Here is a 25,898-nt window from a genome sequence, read left to right as displayed (position 1 = left end):
ACACAGCAAAACAATCCACTTTTTATCAGGTTGTATGGTCCATGGATTGTAGGGGAAGATGATAGTCAGGTACTAGTATGGAATTAAAATACTGTAGAAGGCTTAAAAAAGCAGAGATAAGGCTCAGACTTTTCTTGAATATATACAATCACTATACATAGCTTGTTAGTACTGTTGTACCATAGAGCAGTACAGAAAGCAACTATCTTGCCAAAAAAAAAAAAAAAAGAAAAAAAAAAAAGAATCTCACTATGATATAGAATGACTTTTTTAATGATTAAAACATTATAGAGAATGAAACACCTATATTTTGAGACAGGTATAAGAAATCATCTTCAAATAATGAATCTGAATTAGTTTTAGCAGCTTAATTTTTGTTAATGACAATTTCAATTTCCAAAGATAGTTTCCTTCAGAATCAATTAAAAGTGGGTCTACTCACAGACAGATACACTAGTCTGAATAAGCAGCTCTTAGTAAGTCTTCAATCATTATCGTTTTATGCAAAAATAACCCTTCCCCTTTAATAAAATGTATGTTTGAAAATAAAAATTTAGCCAAAGAATCAGATGGGTGGGATATTCACAAAGAATGGGATAAAGGTAAATCCTAGTGGTTTTGTTTCTTTGCTTGCTTGCTTGCTTTTCTCCAGAACAATACGGTGAGTTTCAGGCATTTTTTAGTCATTTTACTTGCTTTCTGGTATTGTGTGGGTATGCTGCTTGAACTAGTTTCACATGAGGTAGCTTGAGGCCTAGGGGAAGGAATGATTTAGCAAATTATTCTTGCTAAAAGAGTATATCTGAATGAGCCCTACAGCTTAATCACTGAAATTAAATTGAAACATGGGTAAGCTGTTGCTAATTTTTAGTAAAACATTATTAAATAATAATAATAAAAAAGTATTGCTGTCTTCATGATTTTTAATAGTGAAGTCATCAGAGAAAAGTAACAGAGCACTACAATGTTCTGGTGACATCAGTCTGTATATACAAAGTTCTGAGTTAAGTGGTAACTCCTGTCTGTATGAAACTGCAGAATAATTTAGGTCATTAAGTTCTTAGGCTGTAGGATCCATTTGATCCATGCTTTTGTTTGTGATCGCCAACTCTACTTTTGTGAATATTAATGATATTGAATAAGCACACATCAAAATGCATATGAAGATTTTTACCAAGGCAACGTGGCTAACCCAAGAGTGTAGAGACCTGTAATTTCACAGATCGTTTCAGAAAATTCAGGCTCTGCATAAGGAAGTATAAAAAACTTAGAAAAGTCTAGAAGCATAAAATACAAGATGAAACATCACTAAAGACAGAGATGACTGCAGAATTATTTCTGCACAGAAACACAGAAAAAGCAATGGACCTAACGGTCCAATGAAATGCATTAAAAAGATATGAAAGGGAGACAAAACAGAGCTCCACGGACATTTAAAACTAATCTGAGGATGGAAATAGCAATGAGGATTAAAACTGCAGGCAGAAAAAAAGAGCTAGCCTTTTTATGGGTTCACAATGTTCTCTGTGCTTCTGCCTACAATTACATTCCAGTGTGGCAATCAGTCATCAGGAACACCCAAAAAGAGTAATATCTACTGTAGCGGAAGTTATTCCATTCATATTGTGTGATCAGCCTTTTCCATGATCCAGAATTAATGTCTTCTACATCAAAAGTACTCAAATTATAACACATTAGTGTTTAAGCACAGTGAGGCTCATAAACCTTAAGAATGACAATTCAACCACAGTTAAATAAAAGTCAGAGGAAGCTTAAGATCATTTTAAATATAAGATATATCAACACTTATTTTGAACACTGAGCTGAACAGATTGAAAAGTAACATTCAACAAACAGGTCTATGGAAAGGCCATGTATTCCATCTTTCTTTATAATGAGAGGCTAATCTAACTTATCAGGCTGCTTCTCAAAAATCACTGCTTATTTATTCTTCTTGCTGTTTCCTACTCCTTAGCTCTTACCTTCCAGACTCAAATGTGAACCATGTTGAGTCACGTCCATATCTCCTCAAAGAGCTCAGAGGCCACATGACCAGCTTGACCTTGGCATTGTGGATGTCCCAGAGATAGATGTTTTCATGTGTGATCTGCATTGTACATTCCCCATAGATATCTAAATTTGGTGTAGGCATAAGATAGACATTGAATCGTTCTGGAAAAAAACAAACAAACAAACAACACACAATAAGGCATCGCCAGTTAAAGAAAGATTTTATACTGAGGGAAAAAAAAGGAAATCAAGTCTTTAGTTACTGATGGTTCAGAAATCAAGGCCAAATTTCTGGCCTTGAATAGAGGTGAGGAGCCACTGATTTCGAAGAAGTCTTTCTAGTGTACATGAGAGGAGTAAGAGAATTGTCTTCATTTCATTTTCATTATAAATAATGCAGCAGACTGAAACATCTTTCACAGATGATCTGCAAAGTCCTCTGACATATGTCCCCAGCAAGTTAACTGAAGTCCTTTATCCTCACATTAAGGTCCATGACTTTGCAAATCAAAATTCGCAATGACTTGAACTCTGACAGACTCCTTTCTCAAAGAACAGAACTACAGGTATCCTGGCAAAACCGTTGCCTCTTAGAAAAACTGTCCTTGAAATTGCAAACCCAGGTTTACTTATCGAAGCTTGTTAATAATTGCGTTCAGTTTCTATTTATTTGCCAAAGTCATTATAATTTGTCAAATTAATAACAGTTTTAATCATTGGTTGCTTTCTTGAAAAATCTGATTCAACATGATATATTAGTATGGTCATGACATCAATTGCTGTCAGCTGCACTTCCACTGCAAAGTGCATTCATTGCAGTAAGAGGTCGAGGGCATTAACAATTTTCTGAAGTGCCTGAATTGCATGTGATATAATAAGCAAAGCAAAAGTTATCCTTAAAAAAACCACACCACTACCCCCCTCCCCCCCCCCCCCAAAAAAAAAAAAAAAAAAGCCACCACATGATATTAAACACCATTAATGCATACGGAAGGAAGTAAACCACAATAATACCAAGATAATTTTTTTAAAAATGGAATTTTCTTTGAAGAATAACTAATGCTTTTATGAATTGCTTCTACAAAGAATTAAACACTCAGTTTAATTTCAGGTCGTACAGTTGGAAGTGTTAGCCTGTATTTTAACTTCAAGGCACTGAAATCTTAGGGCTTAATAGCATAACATGGGAGAATGGAGCTGATCTGCAACTTCCTCTAACAATTCTATTTCATTTTTGATATAGGATAGAAAAGTAAAATGTCAATGCTACTGCACTGGAGGGTGTTGACAAAAAAAGGTAAGAATGATTTTTAGTATGAGCATGAGCAATGCTCGTCCAATAATCAGTACTAGGAAAATGTACTTTAAAGGGACCTCTGACAGGAAAACTGTCACAAATCACTTGATGAACGAATGACAGCTTGGTGTGGAACATTTATTCCAGCATTTGCTCTGAATTTTCTCATGGTGTCCTCATAAAAATTAGGAAAGAATTTAAAGTAATCAGAAGAGGAATAAAGTGAGAGAAATTTATTGTAGCAGTCAAAATTAGATGCAGCTTCTCATTGTGTTTGACATCCAATATCGCAGATATTATGTTTCCATTTTTTTGACATTTTATATATAGAGACTTTTTTGACAAATAAGTGAAAATATTGCAGATAAGTGAGTTCATATAAAACATGTTAGAAGTGTGTATGTGAGTATGCATGTGTGTGTCAATAAAATAACAAAAGTTTGGCTGAGGAATTAACAGAAGCAGGGAACTGCTGGGTGAGCAGTAAGAATTGCTGCCCTGGATAGATAAAAGTAAACTTGTCATCCTCAATGTTATTCTGCATCGGTCAGTTTAATTTTTTCCTATTAATGACTCCCTAATTGATTCATTCAGACTCAAAGCCATTCAACCTCTTCTCCCAGGCTGTAGTTCTCATTAATCACACTAACAGGAGTTAGCCCTAAAAGTCTGATTTTATGACTACGGTCCCAAGTGTGAAAGTCTAAATGTTTTGTAGAAGACTTCTGATACTCAGCACAAATAGATTAGCAGGTGCTGCTGAGTTCACTGCAAAGAATTTCCCCTACCCCTCAGAGGAGTGCATTGGGCACAGGTCTAACCCAACACCTGCCCAAGTAAATGGAAGGACTCGCACATGAGTCTGGCTCAATGCCTGCAGTGGGAAGGGAATGGTGGAGAACAAGGTAACACACTTTGTGATAGAATTATATTTTTATACAATAATTTTTCAGTACCCATATGTCATTGTGATGGTCATGCAATAATGCCTAGGACCTGTACAAGTGTGTTTTTATCATATATTAGACTCCAGTTTTGCATTATTACGTTGTTATTTATTGCTATTTACCTCCTCTGAAAGAAAGATGCAGGTGACTGACGTATCAGCCGTTTCTCTTTTACATTAAATGAAATCACACAACGTGTCTATGAAGGAATAAGGCTACTACATGAGAATGGAAATCTTTTCCTTTACCTGTCTTCACTGACAAAGTGCCTCAGACAGCAGAGAAATCTGAAAGGTACAATTATTTTCTGAAGTAAACATTAAACTGTGGTGTTGAAGGCACAGAGTATTTCAACTTGGTTTATAAGTTACCAGGATACTCATGAAATGTTCGACTTCTCTGAAGTGTTTGAGGATATTATTGCATGAAGGGTATTCAGGACATACATTATTCTCAAACTGTCAGGACACATTTGCTGACTTTGCATGGGAGATCAGTGTCTAAGGTGAGGTGTCATGGATTATAGAAAGTATGTTTGATTAAACTGAACATCAGCTGCAGGGCAAAATGTAGCACCCTTGGACCTTACTCAAATGGCAAGAAACGCAAATGTACAAAAGTATGTGCTGGAGAAGACTGAGGATGGATATATTTGCTTTTGAAACAAAGCCTAATACTTTTGAGTAGTGGGAAACTGAAGACATGGAAAGGTGTAGATACTCTGAAATAATTTTAGAAATTAAAACACAGGTCCAAGTTTTCCATTTCATAAAATATTTGAACAGGTATCTAGGTAATGGTAACACAATCATTCAATTTTTAGTGGCAAGTTTTGTCCTTAAACTTACTCAGGCAAGAACAAACATTCATAAGCTAGATTTGGGAGTCCCAGCTGAATTCTGCCACCAGATCTTTTGAATCATATCGAATAGGACATTTAACTTCTCTGTGGGTCAGACACCATCTGCGTATGAGTGCAATGAGGTACTAACAGTTCATTGGGTTGTAAGATTAAGTAAATAGAAGTTAATAAGAGACTCAGAAAATAGGGAGATGGACGAAACCAGATCAAGTAGATGTTATCCTGTTGGACAGGACAAGGCTGAGACTGAGGAGGTGCCGTTCCTCAGGATTCAGCATCACTACCCTCCTCCCTCTTCTAAAATTGGTGAGAGCGAAGTTCAGGGAGTCGGACAGTCAGGATGAGAAAAAAATACTATTATATTGCTACACTTACTATTCCGCTCTTTTCAATGTAACTTCTCTTTCCCATTTCCTTGAATAAGCAGACCAATGCTTCATCATACACTTTGTGCATGTAAAGGTGTTTAGCATTTGGGCTTTGGCAAGAGTAAGACCTTTAATAATGTTTTCCAGTGCACAGGATCATAAGTCTTTGTTAAAATGAGCATACTGGCTGAGACGGAGACTTGGCAGCAACTCCAAAATGCTCTCAACCTTTCACCCTAAAATCCAGGGGTACTAGGGAAACAAAATGACTGTGAGGCCCAGTGATCCTGGTTCTGCCATTTTATCAATGGATTCCTTTGCCTAAATCATCCCAGCTGGAAAACTGAGCAGATGACATTGTAGTCTTGTAATCCAGATGACTTGTGAGAATCTCCCTCTATGAAACTTCTGCTGCTGACCGTCTGTTGCTAAATTTCAGGTGAAAAGAGAGCTTTAAGTCTTGAAGACATAGTATTTTGTATTTTCTCTTCTGCTTTACTCAGTGAGGAAGCAGGACTCCAGAATTAATGTTATCACTTTGCTTATAATTATTCTGCTTTGTTTCTGTTAAAAAAGGTATGGAAATGTTTATTAATGTCTCACTGAAAATATAAAAGCTACTATAAAAATAAAATATTAAATTTTTTTCTCTGATAAGTAGTAAGGTAGAGAAGAATATGAAATCTCACTGGATTAATGAGCTATTAAAACTGTAAACACCTTTCTTTTCTGAATAAACCTGGCTATGTTTTTGGTTTTTTTTTTTGTGTGTGTGTTTTTTTTTTAAACCAAAGTATAAAAATGGATTAAGGATAACATAAGATGAACAAAACCCATGCAAAATACTTTAATGTAGTAAACCACAGAGATTCTACAACCCCCCAAAAATGCCCTAAAACAAGTCCGCTCTGTGAATGTAGTTAGAAAGTCTTTATGCTTTGCTTATAGGTTGTAATCTCCATATGTAGCATAAAGAAATAACTCATAATCCTCTTCTGAGGATTCAAGGACGTTGTTCACTATGAAAAGCTACATTTTTACTAACAGAAGTTAATGAGTTTCTTGCAATTAGAAACCAGGAAGCAAGGCTGCTGTACTGTGGAATGTTTCTAAATAAAAAAGGAAAGTAAAACAGATGTTATGACAAAGAGGAAAACTTCACAAAGGAAGTAATTTTACGAGATAGAAATTTACATATTAGGAAGGAGTAAAAGTAAAATAAAATAATTATCTTTCAAACTTTTCCAGACTACTAAAATCAAAACTAGTTTCATAATGCATAGGAAAAAATTAAAAAGCCAAAGCACCAGTAACACATAATGGAAATATATCATATTGACATCACAGGCATGACACCTAACAATAGATGAGGTACAGCAGCAAAAGATGAATCAGGTCTTTTCTTTAGTTTAAAAATTTGCATTTTTACATTTGGCTATTTTCTTCACTGTTTACATCAGATTTACAAGTGAAGCTAATAGAATATGATTTAGTACCAGTATTCGGCTACTTTAGTGTTATTTAATATTCAAAATAGATAGGAATAGAGTCTTCACCAACAAAGCACCTGCTCTTAAAGAGTGGATTTACTAACACTGTCTACATGTAATGTTTTTTTAACCAATACTGTCTTGAATATTCTGGCTTCTTTTACACAGTAAACATTGTCACTGTATATTGCTCATTTGGATGACTTCTTTCTAATGAATTCCTTTTATAAAGAATGAAAATGGGGTGACACATCGGAAACAAGGATATTTTGGAAAAAAAAAATCATGAGTATGGACAAATTCTAGCCATAAAAACAGCCAGGCAGGTAAAAATGTTTAAAAAAATAGATTTGTTTTTGTTGTTAATTTTTTGGAGTGTATTACAACTGCTTCCAAATGCATTGAGAGCTGGAAAGGAAGTTTCCAATTCTTCCAAATGAAGAATCTACATTCATGATTTCTTCCCCTAGTACCAGCTTGAGAAACCTGAGGAATATGAATAAGGAGTAAGTATCACAGGATATTTCTTATAACACTACTTGTCAATGGTGTAATCAGATCCAACTGAGTCCAGATTTTCATTCCTGGAGTTATAAGTGTGTATTATTATTTGTCTTACCATGAATATATAGCTCCATTGCCATTATACAAAACTTGTTATCTGATTAGGATCATGTATTCTTTACTACTTTTGATTTAATACTGTATTTTAATTCTTTATCAAATAATCTAAATGGACATTCATAAACAGTAACAGACTGGTGTGAAAAAAAAATTAAACGGAAACAGGCTTGCTGCTACAGGGTTGAGGAACACAAATCACTTAAATTTGCAGGAGAGAGACGAAAAAAATGGTTGAAGAGTAACAGAAGCTTCATTTCAAATCTCATTTTTATTGGAATCTGTGTATCATTGCAAATTAAGCAGCCATAGTTGTGAGCCTTAAATGTAAAAAGAAAACCACTTAAGGGTCATTTTCCACAGCAGAGTTTACACAGCAAGACTGGCAGCAACACTTCTTGAAAGTAGTAACACAGATAAATCCAGTGAGAAGCTTTCTGTTAATGATGTGCTTTGCAGAAGAATTGCTTAGGTATCTTCTCTGTTCCTCCTACAAGACACAATAGCTAGAGGTCTCTGCTATAAGCACTGCTATAGTTACGGTCTTTTATCTAACACCACAGCAGAACTGTTTGGTGCTGGAGGGTCAAGCAACAGTGCAACTATAATAAAATAGACCTCACTAGCACTTAAAAGAACACTTCTTTCAGATCACTGCACTATTATAGATTTTTATCCTCATAGGACAGAAATGCCTTATGTTTGTATGGCCTTTTAGACATGACATTTGGACACCAAACTGCAATTTTGACAGCCTTTGAAACAGTTTTGCAAGCCATATTATTGCATTCATGTCACAGAGAATCTAGTGTCTTGCCTTCTGAAATTAAAAGCTCATAGGAGAACTAAAAGACTGAGAGTGGGAGGATAAACAGGCTCAGCTATAACAAAAAGAAACATTAGAAAAGTCACAGAAAACACACATATTTTCCTTGTCAAATATTTTCTGAAATGTGTGTCCTTGGTTATAAAAAAATGTAAGCAGCATGTAGCAGTTTGTACAGTCCCAGTTAAGAAAGTCATTACCAATGTTGCAACTGAAGGTACTGGCTGAGGTGGTCATACACAGGGGCTAAACCACAAACCTACAAAAACTTACTATGTTTTCAAGAGATAGCCAATTTACCTGATCCCTTCATTGAATACCCTTACAAATACATGGCATACATCAGCCAAATGTCCTTTAAGGACAAGAATGGGTAACTGGTTGGACAGATAAAGAACTTTGCATATTAAAAATATTATTGCTAGGAAAATGTAAAGTAGGTCATGAAAAAAGCCCTTATTATGATCAAGGAAATATCATTATCAAATTTTAAACATTTCAGAAAATGTTTAGGGCAAAGTATTTGGAAAAAAAAATATTGAAAAAATACAGTGGAATGAGATAAGACTAATGGTTAATACACCTGTTCCTTTGGGATTAATGGTATTGGCACACTGTCCTATCATAGAGATATCCACAGTATAACACTATTATTCAATCCCGTTTAGCCCTTAAAATGTAGTAGTAGTAGTAGTAGTAGTAGTAATAATAATAATAATAATTCTATTACAGGCTTTACAAATGTACACAAATATGTATTCTCACGTTTGTTTCAAGTAAATATTCAAATAAATAAAAAAGTAATACATCAACTAACTCAAGATGAATTCTATGAAGCTGTCATACTTGCAATATGTTTTGAAGTAAAGACATTCTAAGGTACTATACCAGTGTAATTTTTATTTAACACACACACACACACAAATGACCCTGAGAGTGACACAACTGCCATTTTCACAGTGAGCAAGATTTTAGACATTTCATATATATAGTCACTTTTCATGAAATTCAAATTGGAAACCTAACTTTGACCTTTCAATTTCAGGTCAACAAAAGCTCAGTACTTTTGAAAGGTTTTCAGGTATCTTCTGAAGTACGATTTTGACAGTATGTCTTTAAAAGCTGAAATATGGGGAAAACGTGCAAGAAAATAAATTCAAAATGTGAATGTTCATCAGAGCTCACCAAATGATTCCACCCTCAAATTAGTTACCCTTTCCACAAAACCATCATGTGGGAATGATACTGCCAAGTTTGCAGAATAAGATAACTAGTATAGACTGAGGTAACAGTTCCACTCAACTAATTTTACTGAAGGTATCTGCTAAAGAAATTAGTCCAACCGTAGGTTCGTACAGAAAAGCTAAATGAACAAAATGCTAGATTTCATACCAACAGTAAGAATCTCTGTGTTCTTCCCTCCTTCCCAGCTGATTAAAAGACCACCCAAAATTTGCTTGCTTCTGAATATGTCAACTTTGATTTCCAAACATGCTTATTAAAATGCAGAATTGTGCATCAAAGGGATGAGAGAAGGAAGTGGATAGGTATCAGAATTACTTGTCTAAGATACCGTAACTAAAGATTTTTCAGAGCATGCTTGTCACATATTGGATTATACATATTCAGTCACTTGGTTTAAAAGAATATGGCTGATGATACTCTCCATGCATTCTTATTCATGTGACTTGTACAACAAATGCATGCTTTGCCTCTTTGTTTCCTTTCATGTATTGACTTAGAACAATAAAGATGTTAATTATGTTCATATATGCCGGTTGGTAGCACTGCAATTAATTTCAAGACTAAGGCAACCGAATCAAGACCAACTCATACAACAGAACTGATCTATGTCTTCTGGAGGTCACATGTGGGTAACTGGATGCCTTTCAAGAACAAGGTGAAATGTAGTATTCACCATCTTTGTTCAAAAGGTGCTGGACAGCACATGAATTCGCTGCAGAAAGAGCCTGAGGAACTTCAGGCTGGTTTTCTGCTCACATCACAATCTCTTGACAAGTTCTATTCCCTTCTGTGTTGCGAAGGAGCTCCACCTGCTCACGTAGTTCTCTCTCCAACAGCATGAATATGAATTTTATACCTATAGCCTATGAACATAATGCAGCAGATAGGATGCTTTGAGTGGTGTCTGATCATTATCAGTTTCCTACAACATTAGTAGTTCTCCTTTTGTTAAATAGTTTGAGATTACATATTAAATTTTGTGTCTCATGGCAGGAAAACAACTTTGCAAAAATCTGAACTTCTTTTAAATCATGCTTGAATTTGTCTAACATTTGAACAAAATTTTTTAAAGATTTCAGTATATTTTATGTTATTAGAGAGGTCTGGACTCTTCTACAAGATTAGTACAATAGAATCAATATAGTGCTATTCATTCTATAATTTAATTAGTTTTGTTCATGATAGTTGGTTTGATATTTTATGACCATTGAGGCAGTTTGGTTTATTACTTTGTTAAAACCTATTGGTTCTTATAAACATCAAGACAGTAATAATCAAGAGCTCTAATTTAGAGAAGACTAAATAAGAACATTTTGTGTTGCCCTCATGTTCACTAATTGGAATTAAATGACAGTTTAATCACAGATTTTCTTTTCTTATTGCACATTCCATCCACCAGCATCCTTCCTCTGTGTGTATGTAATCTAAATTTTTTTCCAAAGAGCCTTTAGATCAGACTTACAAGCTCATGCTTAGTGCTGACTAGCATCTATCATTGCCCTTTTCACCCGTATTTGACAACATTTAGATGACCTTGACTTCGTTTTTCTAGACAGGTATGAGTTTAAAGCAAATATGTGTCTTGCAGTTCAAAGCAGTGTCTGTATGTTCATTACTGTCTTTTAAAGGCTGTGGAACAACAGCCACTGTTTCATTCCTTTGCATAGAGGCCACTGTTTCCAGAACCAGGAGGGTCATAGTATCATCTCTCATGACAGCAAAATGTGAACACAATGAAGACATGGAGTCACTCAAGGTATGCTATTTGGCATAGAATTTAATCGTCTTTATTTGTAGGAAAAATAGAACTAAGCCTCAAAAACACATCCAAATGTTTAGTTATTAATGACGTGCTTCTAGCTAATAGTAAAAATTCTCCAAACAAGAAATTCAAGGAAAGATAGTATGGGACATGACCTAAGAACTGATCTCAGAGTAATTACAAAGTTACTTACCGTTTTGTTCTCTCTGGACTCCAGCAGCCAACAAATCTGGTTCCCCAAGACTTATGTCATTGAGCCTGGTTCCCAGACACTCCATGCAAAGATGTTTGCACCATTCCTCTGCCTCTAGTTCTGGAAAAACAGAAAAAAAATATGTTTGTTTTAACATTTTACTCAAAAAAGTGTGAAGCTAAATCAATACATTCTTACTGACCAGCTTTATGACAACATAATTCTGTTGAAACATGAGTTGTTATCATAAAGTTCCACATTAATTTCTTTGCCTTGATTTATGAACTCCCAAAAGGGTTTACAGTATTAGGACTGCATGTTACATTTTCAAATTCAGGTACAGGAGGTGGAGTTAACAAAAAAGGGGAATAAGTAATGAGTTTTCAAGGTAGTATATCTATCTATCTATCTATCTATCTATCTATCTATCTATCTATCTATCTATCTACACAGTATATCTAGTAGGCCTTCTTGAAAGAGAAAATGCAATTTAAAAAAAAGTACAGATAATATCTGAAATACTATTTACTGCTCTTTAGGTGAATCTGAACTATTAAAGTACTTTCTGTTTCTAAAGGTTCTAGAGTATATTTTAGGAGCAAAGGAAAAAAAATGTAATAAAAAGATCTTCAAATGAAAAACTTCCTTCTCTGCTGTACGGAACAGCTATGCCTGTCAAGTTTGCCTGAATAATTTATTTCTTCAGTTTTGTTCATCTTCTTTTGGTCTCAGATCAATTTGGGCATTAGCTGGAACATTCGTGTGAAAATTTAAAACCTCCTAGTACTTCCTGAGTCCTCCATTGCATCCCACTGACATACATCGTAGCGCTCCCGATCTGCCAGTCTACCAAGAGATAAAATCCCCCCAAGCACAGCAACCCCTCTCCACACCCAGCCACATCCTATCCACTTCCCAAACTTAACATCACAAAATTCCTGGCATTTGTCAAACCACCAACACCTGAAGTTGGCATTCAACACAGTGGGAAACCACAGCTAATAAAAATAATGCAACTAGGCTGTCTGCCTTTTATTATAGGATAGGCTTCACCGCAGGGAAACTTTCTGGAGAGCAGGCTTGGCACCAAGCACACACTGAGTGTCCACTGTCACAGTCAGTGTACACCTGATCATCTTTAGGAGTGGGGGACTCCAAGCATCTAGAAATGTCTCTATTAAACTGCCACAGTTTTTTCATTCCTATTTTTAGGAACAACTGGAAAATACTTACGTGACAATCTCTCAAATGTAGTGCTGAAATTCGGAGAGAGAGAAAAATACTGAATGCAAGCCCTGAAGTGTGTAGTGATAATGACTCATCGTAATTAGTGAAAATTTATATCCAAGAAAAATCTTTCCATGACTAATTAGTACAGTACTCAAATTCTCATCTGGTTAGGCATAGATCTCATGACAAAAAAAAATTGTTGGACAAGAAAGGGAGACAGGCATGCAATTCCAGGTGTCTAAAACGCTTTGGATACCCTCCTTTCTGCAGGGTCTTGAATAATCCAGGAACAGATTGTAGACTGAATTCTCTGATTGTAGGCTATCAGTAGACTGAATTCTCAGGCAGGCAGCTCAAATGATCGAGCCTGTTCTGGGATTTTTGAGAGCCAAATGTGGCTGTTGTCACAGAGGTACAAACAGTTTGGGGGGCTTCTTCAGAATGCTGTTATCAAAGGGGTTTCCCCTTGATTCCCATTCCTGAATTTATGCAATCTTTGTCTCAGGGGACAGAAATCCAAAGTTTTTCTTCTCATAACATCCTCAGCTTCTGGTGGTAAGAGACAGAAATTCTGTCAGTAACATCCAGATGACATTTAACTTCATATGTGAGAAATAAATATTAAGGTAACATTGTACTGTTCCTTTATGCTCCTACAGGTACAGCCTCCTTGATGGAAGCAAGGAGAGAATAGGTTTATCTCTGAACAGTAATAAACACTCCAGGCTTTTAAAAGAAGTAGGATGAATTTGTTTAAAAGCCTATCTCCAAAATTTATCTTCTGTTCACGCATGAAGTTTCCCTCCTGTTTTCCCTTCCCCTCCTTCAGCTTTTGCCATTTCTTCGGATATTCATGAAGCCGCTTGGACCAGAGCCATGCCTTATAAATTATACCCTCCCATGGAGAGGGCTTCATGCCAGGTAGATGATGAAAATGGACCACAAGACATGCTGCCATGTTCTGGCAGCACGCAGAGAGGGTGTAGGGGGCAGCACACCAGCACTTGAGTAAATCAAGCCCCCCCAGGGAGGGTTTCCACTGAGTCATCCAACATCTGCTTCCAGCTACAGATAAACTCAGGGGAATCTGGGCAGAAAGACTGGTGGTAGCACAAAGGTGACAGTGCAAATCTAGTCCAGTGCTCCCATGTTTCGTTCCCTTCCCTCTCACAATTTCTTTTCTGCCTAAACTGTATCACAAATATATATCCTGATAGAATGTATAAACTCTGTAATTTTTCCTGGAGCGTTGTCAGGATGTAGTATTTTACATATTTTACAAAATCTGCATTTTATTACTTACTTTCATTGTGCCTGCACCCAGACTGAAAGAGTACATTCTGGAAATGCAGAATGAGATGATGGTAAACAAACACTGAACTAACCTTTCCAATTCTACAAACTATGAAGAAATGAAAACACATTGGCATTTCCATAAATCCAGTTTAATGTCAATATATATTCAAAACAGGACTCACGTAAAAGCACTAAGTTCTATTTATATGTATTCTCACACCACATTTCCCATAGATTTTTGGGGAAACAACATAAGCATTGTTATAGGAAACTGTTTCTTGTGGGCATCTTTGTTTTCATTTCCTCAATCCACTTGCCTTTCTCTATTATAGGAACATTTAGATCTTGAAAGTTTGGATCCAGAAACTGCCTTTCAGAGTGTTTGACTCTGGCAGTTTAATTTAAGCTGCTGCTTCTTCACTGCCATACATTGATGATTAGACCCAGATTAGACCATTCTCCAGCTGCCACTCAGAAGAAACTTATCTTACTGTGAGCATTATAAGGTCACGGCTATATTTTGCAAAGTGTAGGCTATAACACACATTGTATTACTGTATAACTCAAAATTTGTATCTTAAAAAAACGATCAACTTAATAGTACAGAAAATATAGTTTCAATGCAGAACCGAAATATCCTCCCACAGATTTGTGTCTGCTGTCAGAAGCATCAACATTATCTACAAATGTGTTTGAAAGGTCAAGGGTATGAGGATATTGTGCAAGACAGGTTTACCTAATGCATCCTAATAGCTGTTGCTTACTTGCAAGGAATTGCCTTCAACCTTTTCCTTGACAGACATGTGAAATCTTCAGGAGCAGGCGAATCCCCTTTCAAAGCCAAAGCCTTTCATCATGTGCATCTATAAAGCAGTTCACCATTCTTTTGTAAAAGGTCTATAGAATGTTTTGTGTTTCTGGATAACAAATTAAATATTATTTATGATTTTAACAATTTGTTTATTGTAATTTATACTACATAAATGCATTAGTCATAGTAGCAATCTTCAGGAATGGCAGCTACCATGTCACAAAACAGTGATAGTATTGTTACTTCTTTATTTTGATTACATGCATATGTTGAAATAGATGAAAAATTACAGAGGAACCAAGTCATAAAAAACTGACAGCAAAATTCTTCTCTTTATATGCATCTAGATTAGATTTATTGGTGCTAAATGCTGAGGGTTTAGCCATAACTTGTACTTGTCATTGGAAAATTTAGTTTCCTTTTAAGATAACTGAATTCTTGGACTGCATGATAAATTGTAAAGCGTGCTTTTACAGCTATAAGTAAAATCCAAATACTTGCATTTTCATCTTTACTATTATTCAATTATAAAACACTTCTATACAAATGTCATGAGGTGAGATAAAATACAAAAAGGATAGGAGACCTTGATTAGGCATTGTTTATTGCATAATAAATATTACTGGGAACTCATCTGTAAACGTGTTACCTTATTATTGGCAGTATTTTCCTGCAGTTTAACTGATCTTCTAGGTCATGCCTGCAGTCATATGTAATTTCTACTTCAGTTCCAAGGTGATTAAACTGTTACTGTATCTACTCCAACCACTTCAGTTGTACATTGCAAATAAGTAATATCACAGCAATATAAATGGGTTTGTTGATGTAATAATGGTGATGAAATAATACTGGCAAATGGTGTTAGAAATACAAATTTGTAATAGTGAAAGAGCTCTTTTGCTACTTAGGGTTTTAAACGGTTCATGTTACACATCATGTTCTACAGGGGGTGGGCGGGGGGGTGGGACGTAGATACAGGTATACGGATACATTTCACTTCACTGTTCTTAGTGATCCTCTAGGTCTCTAAGGCTAGAGGCAGGATTACTTTCAGAGTCCTAATTTGGGAAGCATTCTACATGTGGAGTAAATCAACTACCTTCTGGATCCTGACAACTTCACATTCTTTCACATTTACCTCCTGTGATCATATTGCACAATCCTACAGGAGCCTGCCATCACAGCCGAATACCGCTAGCCTGGGATAGAGCCCAAAAGAGGTGACCACTCCTGATCTGTCCAGCTGTTGCCTCCTTGAGTAATGCCACGTCCTGCTCTGCAAGGCAGTGCTTTCCATGCCAGCAGATCCCTTCCATCACTAGCAGCAGCAAGTTACCACATTCATTAAAAAAGGGCTCAATTTCTATGCAACTCTTAAAGTTTAAAACAAGATGAGGAAGTTTGCCTCTTCCCCTTCTCACAGCCCACATAAAGTGATGTGACAAAGGATTTAAGTTGGAAATAACGTGTATGCAATATTAGAGGGGATAACAAACATTGTCCTTGTGCAAATCAAAACAACTCACTCTTTGAGCTTTCCCTAATATCAAACTAACCAAACCCAGAATGTCAGTTTCTTAATTTCTGAAATAATTTTATGTATTTTCTGCACAAATTGTTTGACTCTTCTTCCCTCTAAATGACTTTTATATGACGTCCAAATCCAACTGAATATTTTTACTCTGAACGAAACCAAAGAATCTTTCCTGTTTGGATTAGTAGGCCTTAGACCTGATATTCTCTACCAAGAAAGAATGATGGTGCAGAAAAGTCACAAGTGACAATTTATCTCTTCTAAAAATCACCCAGTCTTAATTAGAAGTTAATAGGAAAAAATATGATAAAATTCCCACAAGACTGATGTGCCACATATAATATATACAGCAACTTAATTTCATTTTTTTTTCACTAGCAAATAACACTATTGCCTGCAGGAATGTAATTCGTTATCAAAATCAATAATACCTTAAACCCCTATATCCTTTATCAGGATATATATCATCCTTTGATGATTCAAACATGATTTTATTTGATAAATGTTTTAAATGTTATCTAACACTGACTCCACTACTTAGGGTACTTTTACTAGAGCACATCACAGACACTCAAACACAGATATAAATAAAGCAATGTTGCTATTTCTTATCTCTGCTCAGAGGAACATATGGATAGCGCTTATTTTGGTAATAACATGTATTACTGATTAACACTATGCATCAATTAGGCAATTTTTTGTAAATGATAGATAGGAAGCAATGAAGGGGACGTAAGTTCTATTTAGTTTAAAAGAACAGAAAATTTGTAAGTAGACTAAAACTTGTTTTCAATTAGATAGTAACAGGGATAGTGGGCTGCAAGTCTGAAAACAATTTGGTTATTAAAATGATTTTTTAATTGACCAATTATATTTCAAGATATTTTATGAGATATTTTATGAGATATGGGACTCATACACAGAATTCTTGCTTGTGTTTCAACTAATACTACCTCTAAGGAAATTTTTTTTGTTTTTTTATTTAACTGTGATTTTTGGATCTTTCACCTGGAGTGGAGGGCCCTGTTATTACCTAAGTGTAAATCACTGAACCAAAAACACAAAGGAAAAGCATGAAAGAAAACAACATATACTATTAAATTTCATTAACTTATTGAAAATGTTCTATATTCAAGCTGTGACAAAATATTTTAAAGGAAATCTGACAATATTCTGTCAAAAAAAAAAGTCAGTGAGTCAAGTTCCTCAAAAATTTGTCATTGCCACTTTTTCCTTTTAACACCATTAAGACCCTTAATGTTTAACTATTTCCAGCTATTTTTCTAAATATACCATCAGTTTAATGACTTTCCCACCCTTCTCTGTACAATTTGAGCATTTTTTTTTTCTTAAGGTAATACTAAATAATGCAGAAATCGAGCTAAATGAATAACTACAGAATACGAATACATATTCTTTAACTGTTGGTATATTGTGCTAATGCACTTTTTTAACTAAGGGAAGATATAGTCTAAGTATTATAAAAAAATAAACTCATTTTCTTATCATCTGCTATTTTAAATTTGTGTTGGCATAAGGATAGTGCAGCTAATTACAATAATTACAAACAACATTTACTAGGTATAGTAAAATTAAAACTGAAATTTCTGCCAAAAATCATCCATACTTATTTGAAAATGCTGCAAGATACATCACAAAGGGGGTTCTGGTAATTTTAATTTGTGCATGTACCTGCATTTGCAAATAGTCATCTGTGCATCCCTGTAGTTATCAAGGTATATGAAAACTGACATTTTCCTGACAATACCTCCTTCGTTTCTGCAAGTCTGATCAAAAGTGTCAGCTTGAATAATGAGCACTCAGCTACAAAATCATCTACTACCCTGTTCATAATATAAACACAATGTTAAGTGAATGCTTTTAAAGGCAATAAAAGTATTTTTTAAAAAATATCATAATGATGTTACTGTCTATTAAACTGTTTTCCTAAAATAGACTTTAGTTGCACATAATATCTGCTCTTACCTACATTGCTCCTCCTTTCAATTGCAACATTACAGGGAAAGAGCACCCTTCACTCAAACCCTAAAATAAATGCTCCGCAATGCTGACTAGCAGTCCCTAACTAAAGTTAAAGCAATGGGAAAAAAAGTATCCCTATCGCAAATGATGCTTGAGAATGTACTTTTCATACAGAAACAGAACTCACTTAACTTGTTTAAAAAATAGAGAATGTATGGGAAAATGAAGAAAAATAGTCTACAAGAAAGCAATTTCCTTTGCTCAATACTAGTGCTACTGTAACTGTACGACTTTTTTTTTTTTTTTCCTTTAGGTCGATGGCAATTTCTGCTATTAAAAAAGGTGAGTATCACTTTACTCAGTGATTAGTGCTACAGAAATTAATGAAGCCATTCCAAGAAGAAAATGTTACTTAGTGGATAAATTAGTCCTTGAGGGTAGATGTATAGGTATTTTTACAAATCATGTTTTCTATTTCACGCTGGGGATTTGTGACTGTCATTATACCGTAAATGTTTATCAGGCATTTGTATGTCCAACAGATCAACAATGAGCTGATAGAGCATCATTACTAAAAAATATTCTGGCAAACTTTCACTCTCAATTCAAACCTTTTTTCAAGTGCGAAGTAATAATTACATAAACCTACCTGAATGTAGGAGAAACATTTACATCTTTTCTGAAACTAACAGGCTAGTTACAAGAATCTGGCATGGGAATTAGACAGTTCCCCAGGACTGTCAATCCATACCTGTTTCAACAGTTATTAACATTAAATGACAATGGCACGACAGTAAAATAACATCAGGCAGCTTGCCTGTAGTGGGAATGACATAAGCAGGATCGGTCAAAAAGGGTCTGTCACCAGTAACATAACACACAGAGGATGCTATCACATCATCTTATGCAGCTACCCCATGACTGGCAGTTAGCAACAGCATTTTTCTGGCTTAAAAATTTTGTAACATTTCAGATTTAGACTACTCCCACAATACTTTTAATCTTCTTGGAAAAGTTATAGGGCCTTTTCTTAAATGCATGGGAAATTTAATACCTTCTCGTAAATATGAAGTATGCTCCTCTCCCATTGTCAAGTGTTTAAGTTATGGTTTAGTAAGAGGATCCATACCTAATAAACTAGTACAAATCCTAAGGTTAATTTCACATTATTTTTTTTAGTATCTTAAATATTCAGTTTTACCTTTGACCTATTGACTAAAATCTTGCCACTTGAAGATCAGAAAAAGAGTTAGATGAGGTAATTAATTCTGAAAACATTATTTTCCTACACAAAATCAAGCTGACAAGGCCTAGTTTCAATATACAGAAGAAAAAAAATATGTAGCATTGGCACTATATGCTTCATTGCTCTTATATGTTTGACCATATGACACTCACTCCAGCCATCTGAATAGCTTCTGCATTATACCAATAGAAGCAGACAATGACTAGCAGACTATGAAGTCCTTGCAATCTCCCTTTCTTCCTTTCTTTGGCTAAACATGTCTGACTGAAGCAAGACTTACAGCTGTGAATACTTAGATTTATTAAACATTGTCCTATTTTGGCTGAGCACGGAGGGCAGTGTTAGTGTTGCCCCCTTACGATGTTGCAGACTCTAGGAAACCTTTCCTGCATGATGCTATATACCACTTCAGAATAACAAACCTAATCAAAGACTAATCTTTTTCTTATTGTGCTTCCATTGCCCATGAGATACAGCATTTTTCCCCAAATCCTAAAACTAGTCTTGTAATGCTGTGAATTTGTTCTACTACTAGAGTTAACAAGAGTATTTTATGACAAAATAAAGCACAAAGAAAGTCATTCAAAGCAATTACAGACAACTTCTGACTGAAATAATCTGCAAGAACATAACGTGGTATGTGCTCTACTTGATTTTCAGTTGCATAAAACTTTTCTCTCAGAAAAAAACAAAGTATTAGGTAGAGATGACTGCGTGTCTTCTACTTAACTCTTGGTGGATTTTGATGTGGTGATACTGAAAAAAAAAATCTTAACAGTTCATAGTCTAGAGTTAGCATCTAGGGAAATATAATGAGAAATGCCTGTCTCAAATTTCATATCTACAGAATTAAACCCAAAAGGGATTGATTTTTATTATGAGTTTTTCACATTTCTTATTCTCATTTTACACTTGTATCTCTTATTCTCAGGATGAAACGGATCCCTATATTTGATACATGCAAATATTATTTCAACTAGAAAATGTTCTAGGAAAATAGACATTCTTTGAATGTCTATGAAAACAGACCTTTTCCGGTCAGGCGAACCTTCTGTAAATACTAATCTCCTAAAATAAAATTGTATTGAAATGATGCCATTTTAGATTCCTGGTTTCCGATATACACTACTGTTATCTCTACCAAGATGATCTTAAGTAAGAGGCACGTATGGTTGCCTGTGAAAAGGCAGTCTGCTTAAAGTTGAAACTTAGAATCCCAATTTTCATTAACTAATGAGATTTTAAAATATTTTTATATTTATTTCAGTGGAACACTTCTAAGATTCAGTACAGCAGAACTACATCCTTTGCTGAACCAGGAATACAGCAAATAAATTCAACCTCAATTATGTGTAATTTTCCTCCAAGAAAATCAGAGTAAGTCTTGATGAAAGCAATCTTACAGAATATACCAAAATCCAATCATTTGAAACTTCAAGAACTCTGCTGAATGATGGCTTAAGGCCACGTTAACTGGAGAGTCACTGATGAAAGACTGTTTTACTTCAAATCCTTATTTAAGAGTAAACAACTCATCATGAAAGTATAAAGAATGTTTAAATTTAATTTTTTGAATCCTATAAAGTGGGAACTGCACAGGAAGATTAGGACCTAGGTTTGTAAATCAGGGGTGCTGATTGCAGTGGAAAACAGTATCTGAAGATGTAGCAGTAATTTATGCACACTGGTGATCACTTGCCCACTTACAGCTTACTTGTGAACTGATTTATAAACACAGACAGTACTGGAGGGCAGAGGATAAACATCCTTTCCTTTATGGACGGGTTGGATTAATACACTAGCAAAGACTGGTTGCCTTCTGTGTTCCTTACTTGGACTCCAGGCAAATGTCCTTTTCGGGATGTCTCATGAACTAAACAAAATTCAAATCCACATTCTCCCTGGCTATCTTTTAATGGAGAGAACAAGCAAGACAACAAATTATAAACGTAAATGAATTAAGAGTAGGGATGAGGAAATCAATTGCTTCCATTAAAAAAGGAGTTACCCAGCACCATCAGCACACTCAATAAATGGGCAAAATTACAATATATAGGCTGTCATATGTTTTCCCCTATTTTCTGCATTAATGCTTTTAAATGAGAAAATGACTTGAATGTTATTCTTCTTTCTGCTTGGAAATTGTGGCGTACTCCTAAAAGCTCTACTGCCTTAAAAAATGTAAAAATAAATAACCTTTTGAATTTTTGAGTGTAAACAGGGGTTTCCTGACTTACTCGTAAACATATGAATTTCACATCAGGGCTTTTTAACATAACACAGGATCACAGTGTTATGATGAGATCGTAATAGCAGCCAAATCACTAAAAGCAGCTAAATGTATAATTTTCTTCTTTCTTTTGAGTCAGATAAGGGCAGGCAGACACTTAGTATTCTTCACATTTTCACAATAAAACCTAACATATATCTTTGCACAGAATCTTTATAACTTTCAAAAGTAATGGATCAGTTTCCATGCCCAAAACTAATAGTGTAATATAGTAGTTTGAAGCATGAATGAAAGAAACTTATTATATAAATGATAGTGACATTTTGGAGGAGTAATGCTTTACTGAGCTAGAAAGAGAGAAACCCTTTCTGTTTATATCAGAAAAATTGGCATCTTCTTTTACTCCCTTGATTTGATCCTTTATGAAGTCCAAGGTCTACACTGACAAATATATGTGTAATGCTTATAAGTATAAAGATCAAATTTGAATGAAAGTTTTTACATATACTCAGAGTTATAAATTTGTAGGTTTTCTTCAAGATTCCATTAAAGACAATACTTTTCAGAATTCATAATAAATCTTCATCAGCTTACATAAATGTTTTTTACATGTCATCTATTTGATTCACAAAGGAGAATAAAATTATAAATGTGATGACCTTACCAAATTAGAATTATTTAAAACCTCATAATTAACGGGCTACCACAATTTTCTTAATTTAGCGTGCATGCAGATACAAACTGCCTGTAAAGTAGTTTGACATAATCACATGCAGAAACATACAACTTTTTCTCCAACTTCTTCCTACTCAATTTTCTCATAGAATGATCATAGATCTTAAAAATAAAGCCTTAAAAATCAAGATATTAGGCCTTTTCACTTAGATCGTTGACTTACACTATTATTTTTTAATATACTTCTGTCTACATTTTACTAAAATGGCAGGTTTTTTATAGGCTATGAATCCAAGGAAATGTCCAGATATCAAGAAATGGATAGCAGGGCATTGCATCTGAAGGACTAATTAATGATGCATATGATTTTTAGAATTTCTTTTCAGTTGGTCCTTACCCGCAGTAAACTACATTTTCATCTAAGTTACACTTCTATAGATAAATAATAGACACTTCTCAGCAAAAAGCGTAACTGTCAATATGAAATACCATGTGGAATCAAAACTAGTTATACTCAGAACACATTGGAATTCATTAGACAAATGTAATACAGAGAAGTTACATATCTGAATAATGCTGATTTGTACTCTATTGATGATGAGTTAACAGCAGCAAGGACAGAAATTACTAACGGGGCAGTGCCACTATATCTGGTGACATATGCTGGGAGCATTGCTTCCTCAATCACATAGTTATCATGGACATTGTACTACACTTGAAAAAGATTCACACTGTCAAGTGAGAAAAAACATTTTGAAATAACATTGGCTTTTTGAGTTCCCTGCATTAATTCATTTCCCATCACTAGACAGAGTTGAGGAGATAAATGTCAGACACCTGTTTAATTCACTTCTCATATTTTCAGTGAGGTGGCTGTAAGCTATAGCAAAGTTTAGGTTCACTTCCTTGCACATTCAAGCAAATTTATCTTGGTAAGATCATTGATATTTAGAATATAAAGCAGAAGCTACACAGTAAGACATTTATCATTCTTACTGGACTAATGTTTACAGGTTTACCTTACACAGTCCTGTCTTCTCTAAATAGGTTAGCTTAATTATCTAGAGGCCTGTCCATTAGCACATTCAAATTTTCATTCATTTTATATTTATTACCCGTATTTATTTTATATGGCCACAGCACATTCTCTAATCTCATTATTTCAATTTCTAGGTCCAGTCAAAATTATCCATAACAAAATCTAGGCAGAAAAAACAGCTGTAATATTGACTTAATTATTTATTTATGGAATAAAAACTTCAGTTTAAACTTCAGTTACAGGACTGATTCCCCCTGAAATTGAAACAAAATGCTAAGCTACTGAGAAGTTTGGCCAGTGAAGACATTTCTAAAGAAACAGTTAAATTTGTTCTGTTACTGAGCAAGTACCATTTTGAAATGGAGTTGACTATTTTCCAACAGCAGTCCAAGGAGCTATCTTTGGGGGACACTTTACAAAGTACTTCCCATTTGTTGAAACTGAGATAATATGTATCAGTGAGCCATTGTTCTTATCTGGAAGATGATTAAATGATCTCCTTGCTGACAGACTTGGTTCCCTTTTCCACTTCATTAATTCTAAGTTTGCTGAATTTTTCAGTTAGCCAATAGACCTACTTTTTTCTCCTAAACTCAGGAGTATTTTTGACTATGTCCAGTTTAGAAACAAATGGTGTTTCATAATAGACCAGTTTATATGATTTCATTAATATAAAAATAACAGTATTATACTTTATATAATATATAATATAGTATTATATATTATACTATATATAATATAGTATTATATAATACATATAGTATAATAACTTTAGAATTACACACACTTTTTAAGGAAAGGCTTGGTTTTAAAAACAAACGAGGAAGTTGAGATTAGTTTTTCAAATTTACCTTACATGACTAAAAACATGCAAGCTAATCACTCCTTAATGCTACCCAATAGTCTCATAAGAGTTGCTGACAACTCTATGCTGCTGCAGTTTTCAAAAAAATTCATTGCAACATTAAGTCCAGATACAGACAGAAACATGGAAAAACTAAGATATGTCCCATATTTTCAAAATGTACAGCTTTCCAGGAAGAAAACAGATCTAGTTTTCTATCATTTAGAAGCAGGCCAACAGTCCTCATAATTCTGATTAATATACAGCTTTCACTTCAAAGTAAGGCTCAAATCTTCATAAGACATCAAAAGACTAGCACATGTTATAAAGATTTTGCTAAATGTAAAGCTTAAACCCCTAACACCTGCCAGAACACTGTATGAGTGCATTGTTACAAGCAAAGCATTAATACAGCTTGGAAATATTTACATTACTTTTGTGGACAGAAGTGTTAATTTTGTCTTCACTTTGGCATGAAGAATTGATATGAGTGTTCACTCAATTTGAATGAAGAAAAAAAATAAATCCATCAAATATGATGCAATCCAAAACTTGCTTGAAAGGATGCACTGAACTGTCACCAAAACTAAACTGGTCACCAAAACCTATCAAACAGTATTCCAAGTCTGATCCTCCAAACACCTGCAAAGCTTAAACCTAATATAATGTTTATTCTGCTTTCTGGAATAATTAAAAATTAGTAAGAACTGAATCTAAAGCAAAAATTCAAAATTTTTCCCAAATAAGAGCACAATTTTTTTTATATTTTTATATAAAATATTCATACCAATGCTAGCTTTTTCAGCAGGAGGGAGAAAAGTAATATATTTGCCATCATTAATACCTTACTTTCCTTATTTGCATAAATCTATAATATTCTATAGATTTCAAAGCCAATTAAAATTGAAAACCAGATTTAACCATATAAATATTAAAAACTTAAATGCATCTGCATTCAAGAGATTCCCTCATGTTTTTTCTATAGATTAAATTCAGTTTTACCCTCAGATTAACTTGCAAAGCAGGTTTAGTAGCAGTTGGAAGCAGCTGGAATTGCTTAAAACAAAACTTTAAAAGCAGCCATGTTTTAGGAGAGAAATTGAAAAAAAAAAAAAAAAAAGCTTTTTTAGACCTCAAAGGTTCATTTTTCTGTACAAGTTACAGAAACATTGTATGAATGTACCTGAACTGCAGTTTCAGAAAATATGTTCACATTTTCCTGTTTCAGTGCAATCTTCATATAGAAAAGACTGAATTGCAATTGATACCATATTGATGTGACGAAAAGCAGTGCACTTTGGGCCACTTTTAAAAACCATTCTCCTTTAAAACTACATTAAGAGGAGCACCAATTTTGACTGATCAAGCTTTTCTTTTAAATTAAGCTTC

General features: G+C 34.6%; 1 protein-coding gene across 1 annotated transcript in view; it reads right to left on the bottom strand.

The window, feature by feature from the left end:
* The window catches only part of DOK6 (docking protein 6), a 253,584-nt gene that overhangs the window by 87,405 nt on the left and 140,281 nt on the right, over positions 1 to 25,898 (bottom strand). The window contains exons 4-5 of the mRNA XM_056333389.1: positions 11,622 to 11,741; positions 1,983 to 2,172 (exon numbers count right to left, since the gene is read on the bottom strand). Coding sequence (XP_056189364.1) covers positions 1,983 to 2,172; positions 11,622 to 11,741 — 310 coding nt within the window. The remainder of the gene's footprint in view (positions 1 to 1,982; positions 2,173 to 11,621; positions 11,742 to 25,898) is intronic.

Source organism: Falco biarmicus, chromosome 3 (assembly GCF_023638135.1).
Source record: "Falco biarmicus isolate bFalBia1 chromosome 3, bFalBia1.pri, whole genome shotgun sequence".
NCBI lineage: Eukaryota > Metazoa > Chordata > Aves > Falconiformes > Falconidae > Falco > Falco biarmicus.
The sequence above is the reverse complement of the archived record's forward strand: the minus strand, read 5'-3'. Positions and strand labels throughout refer to the sequence as shown.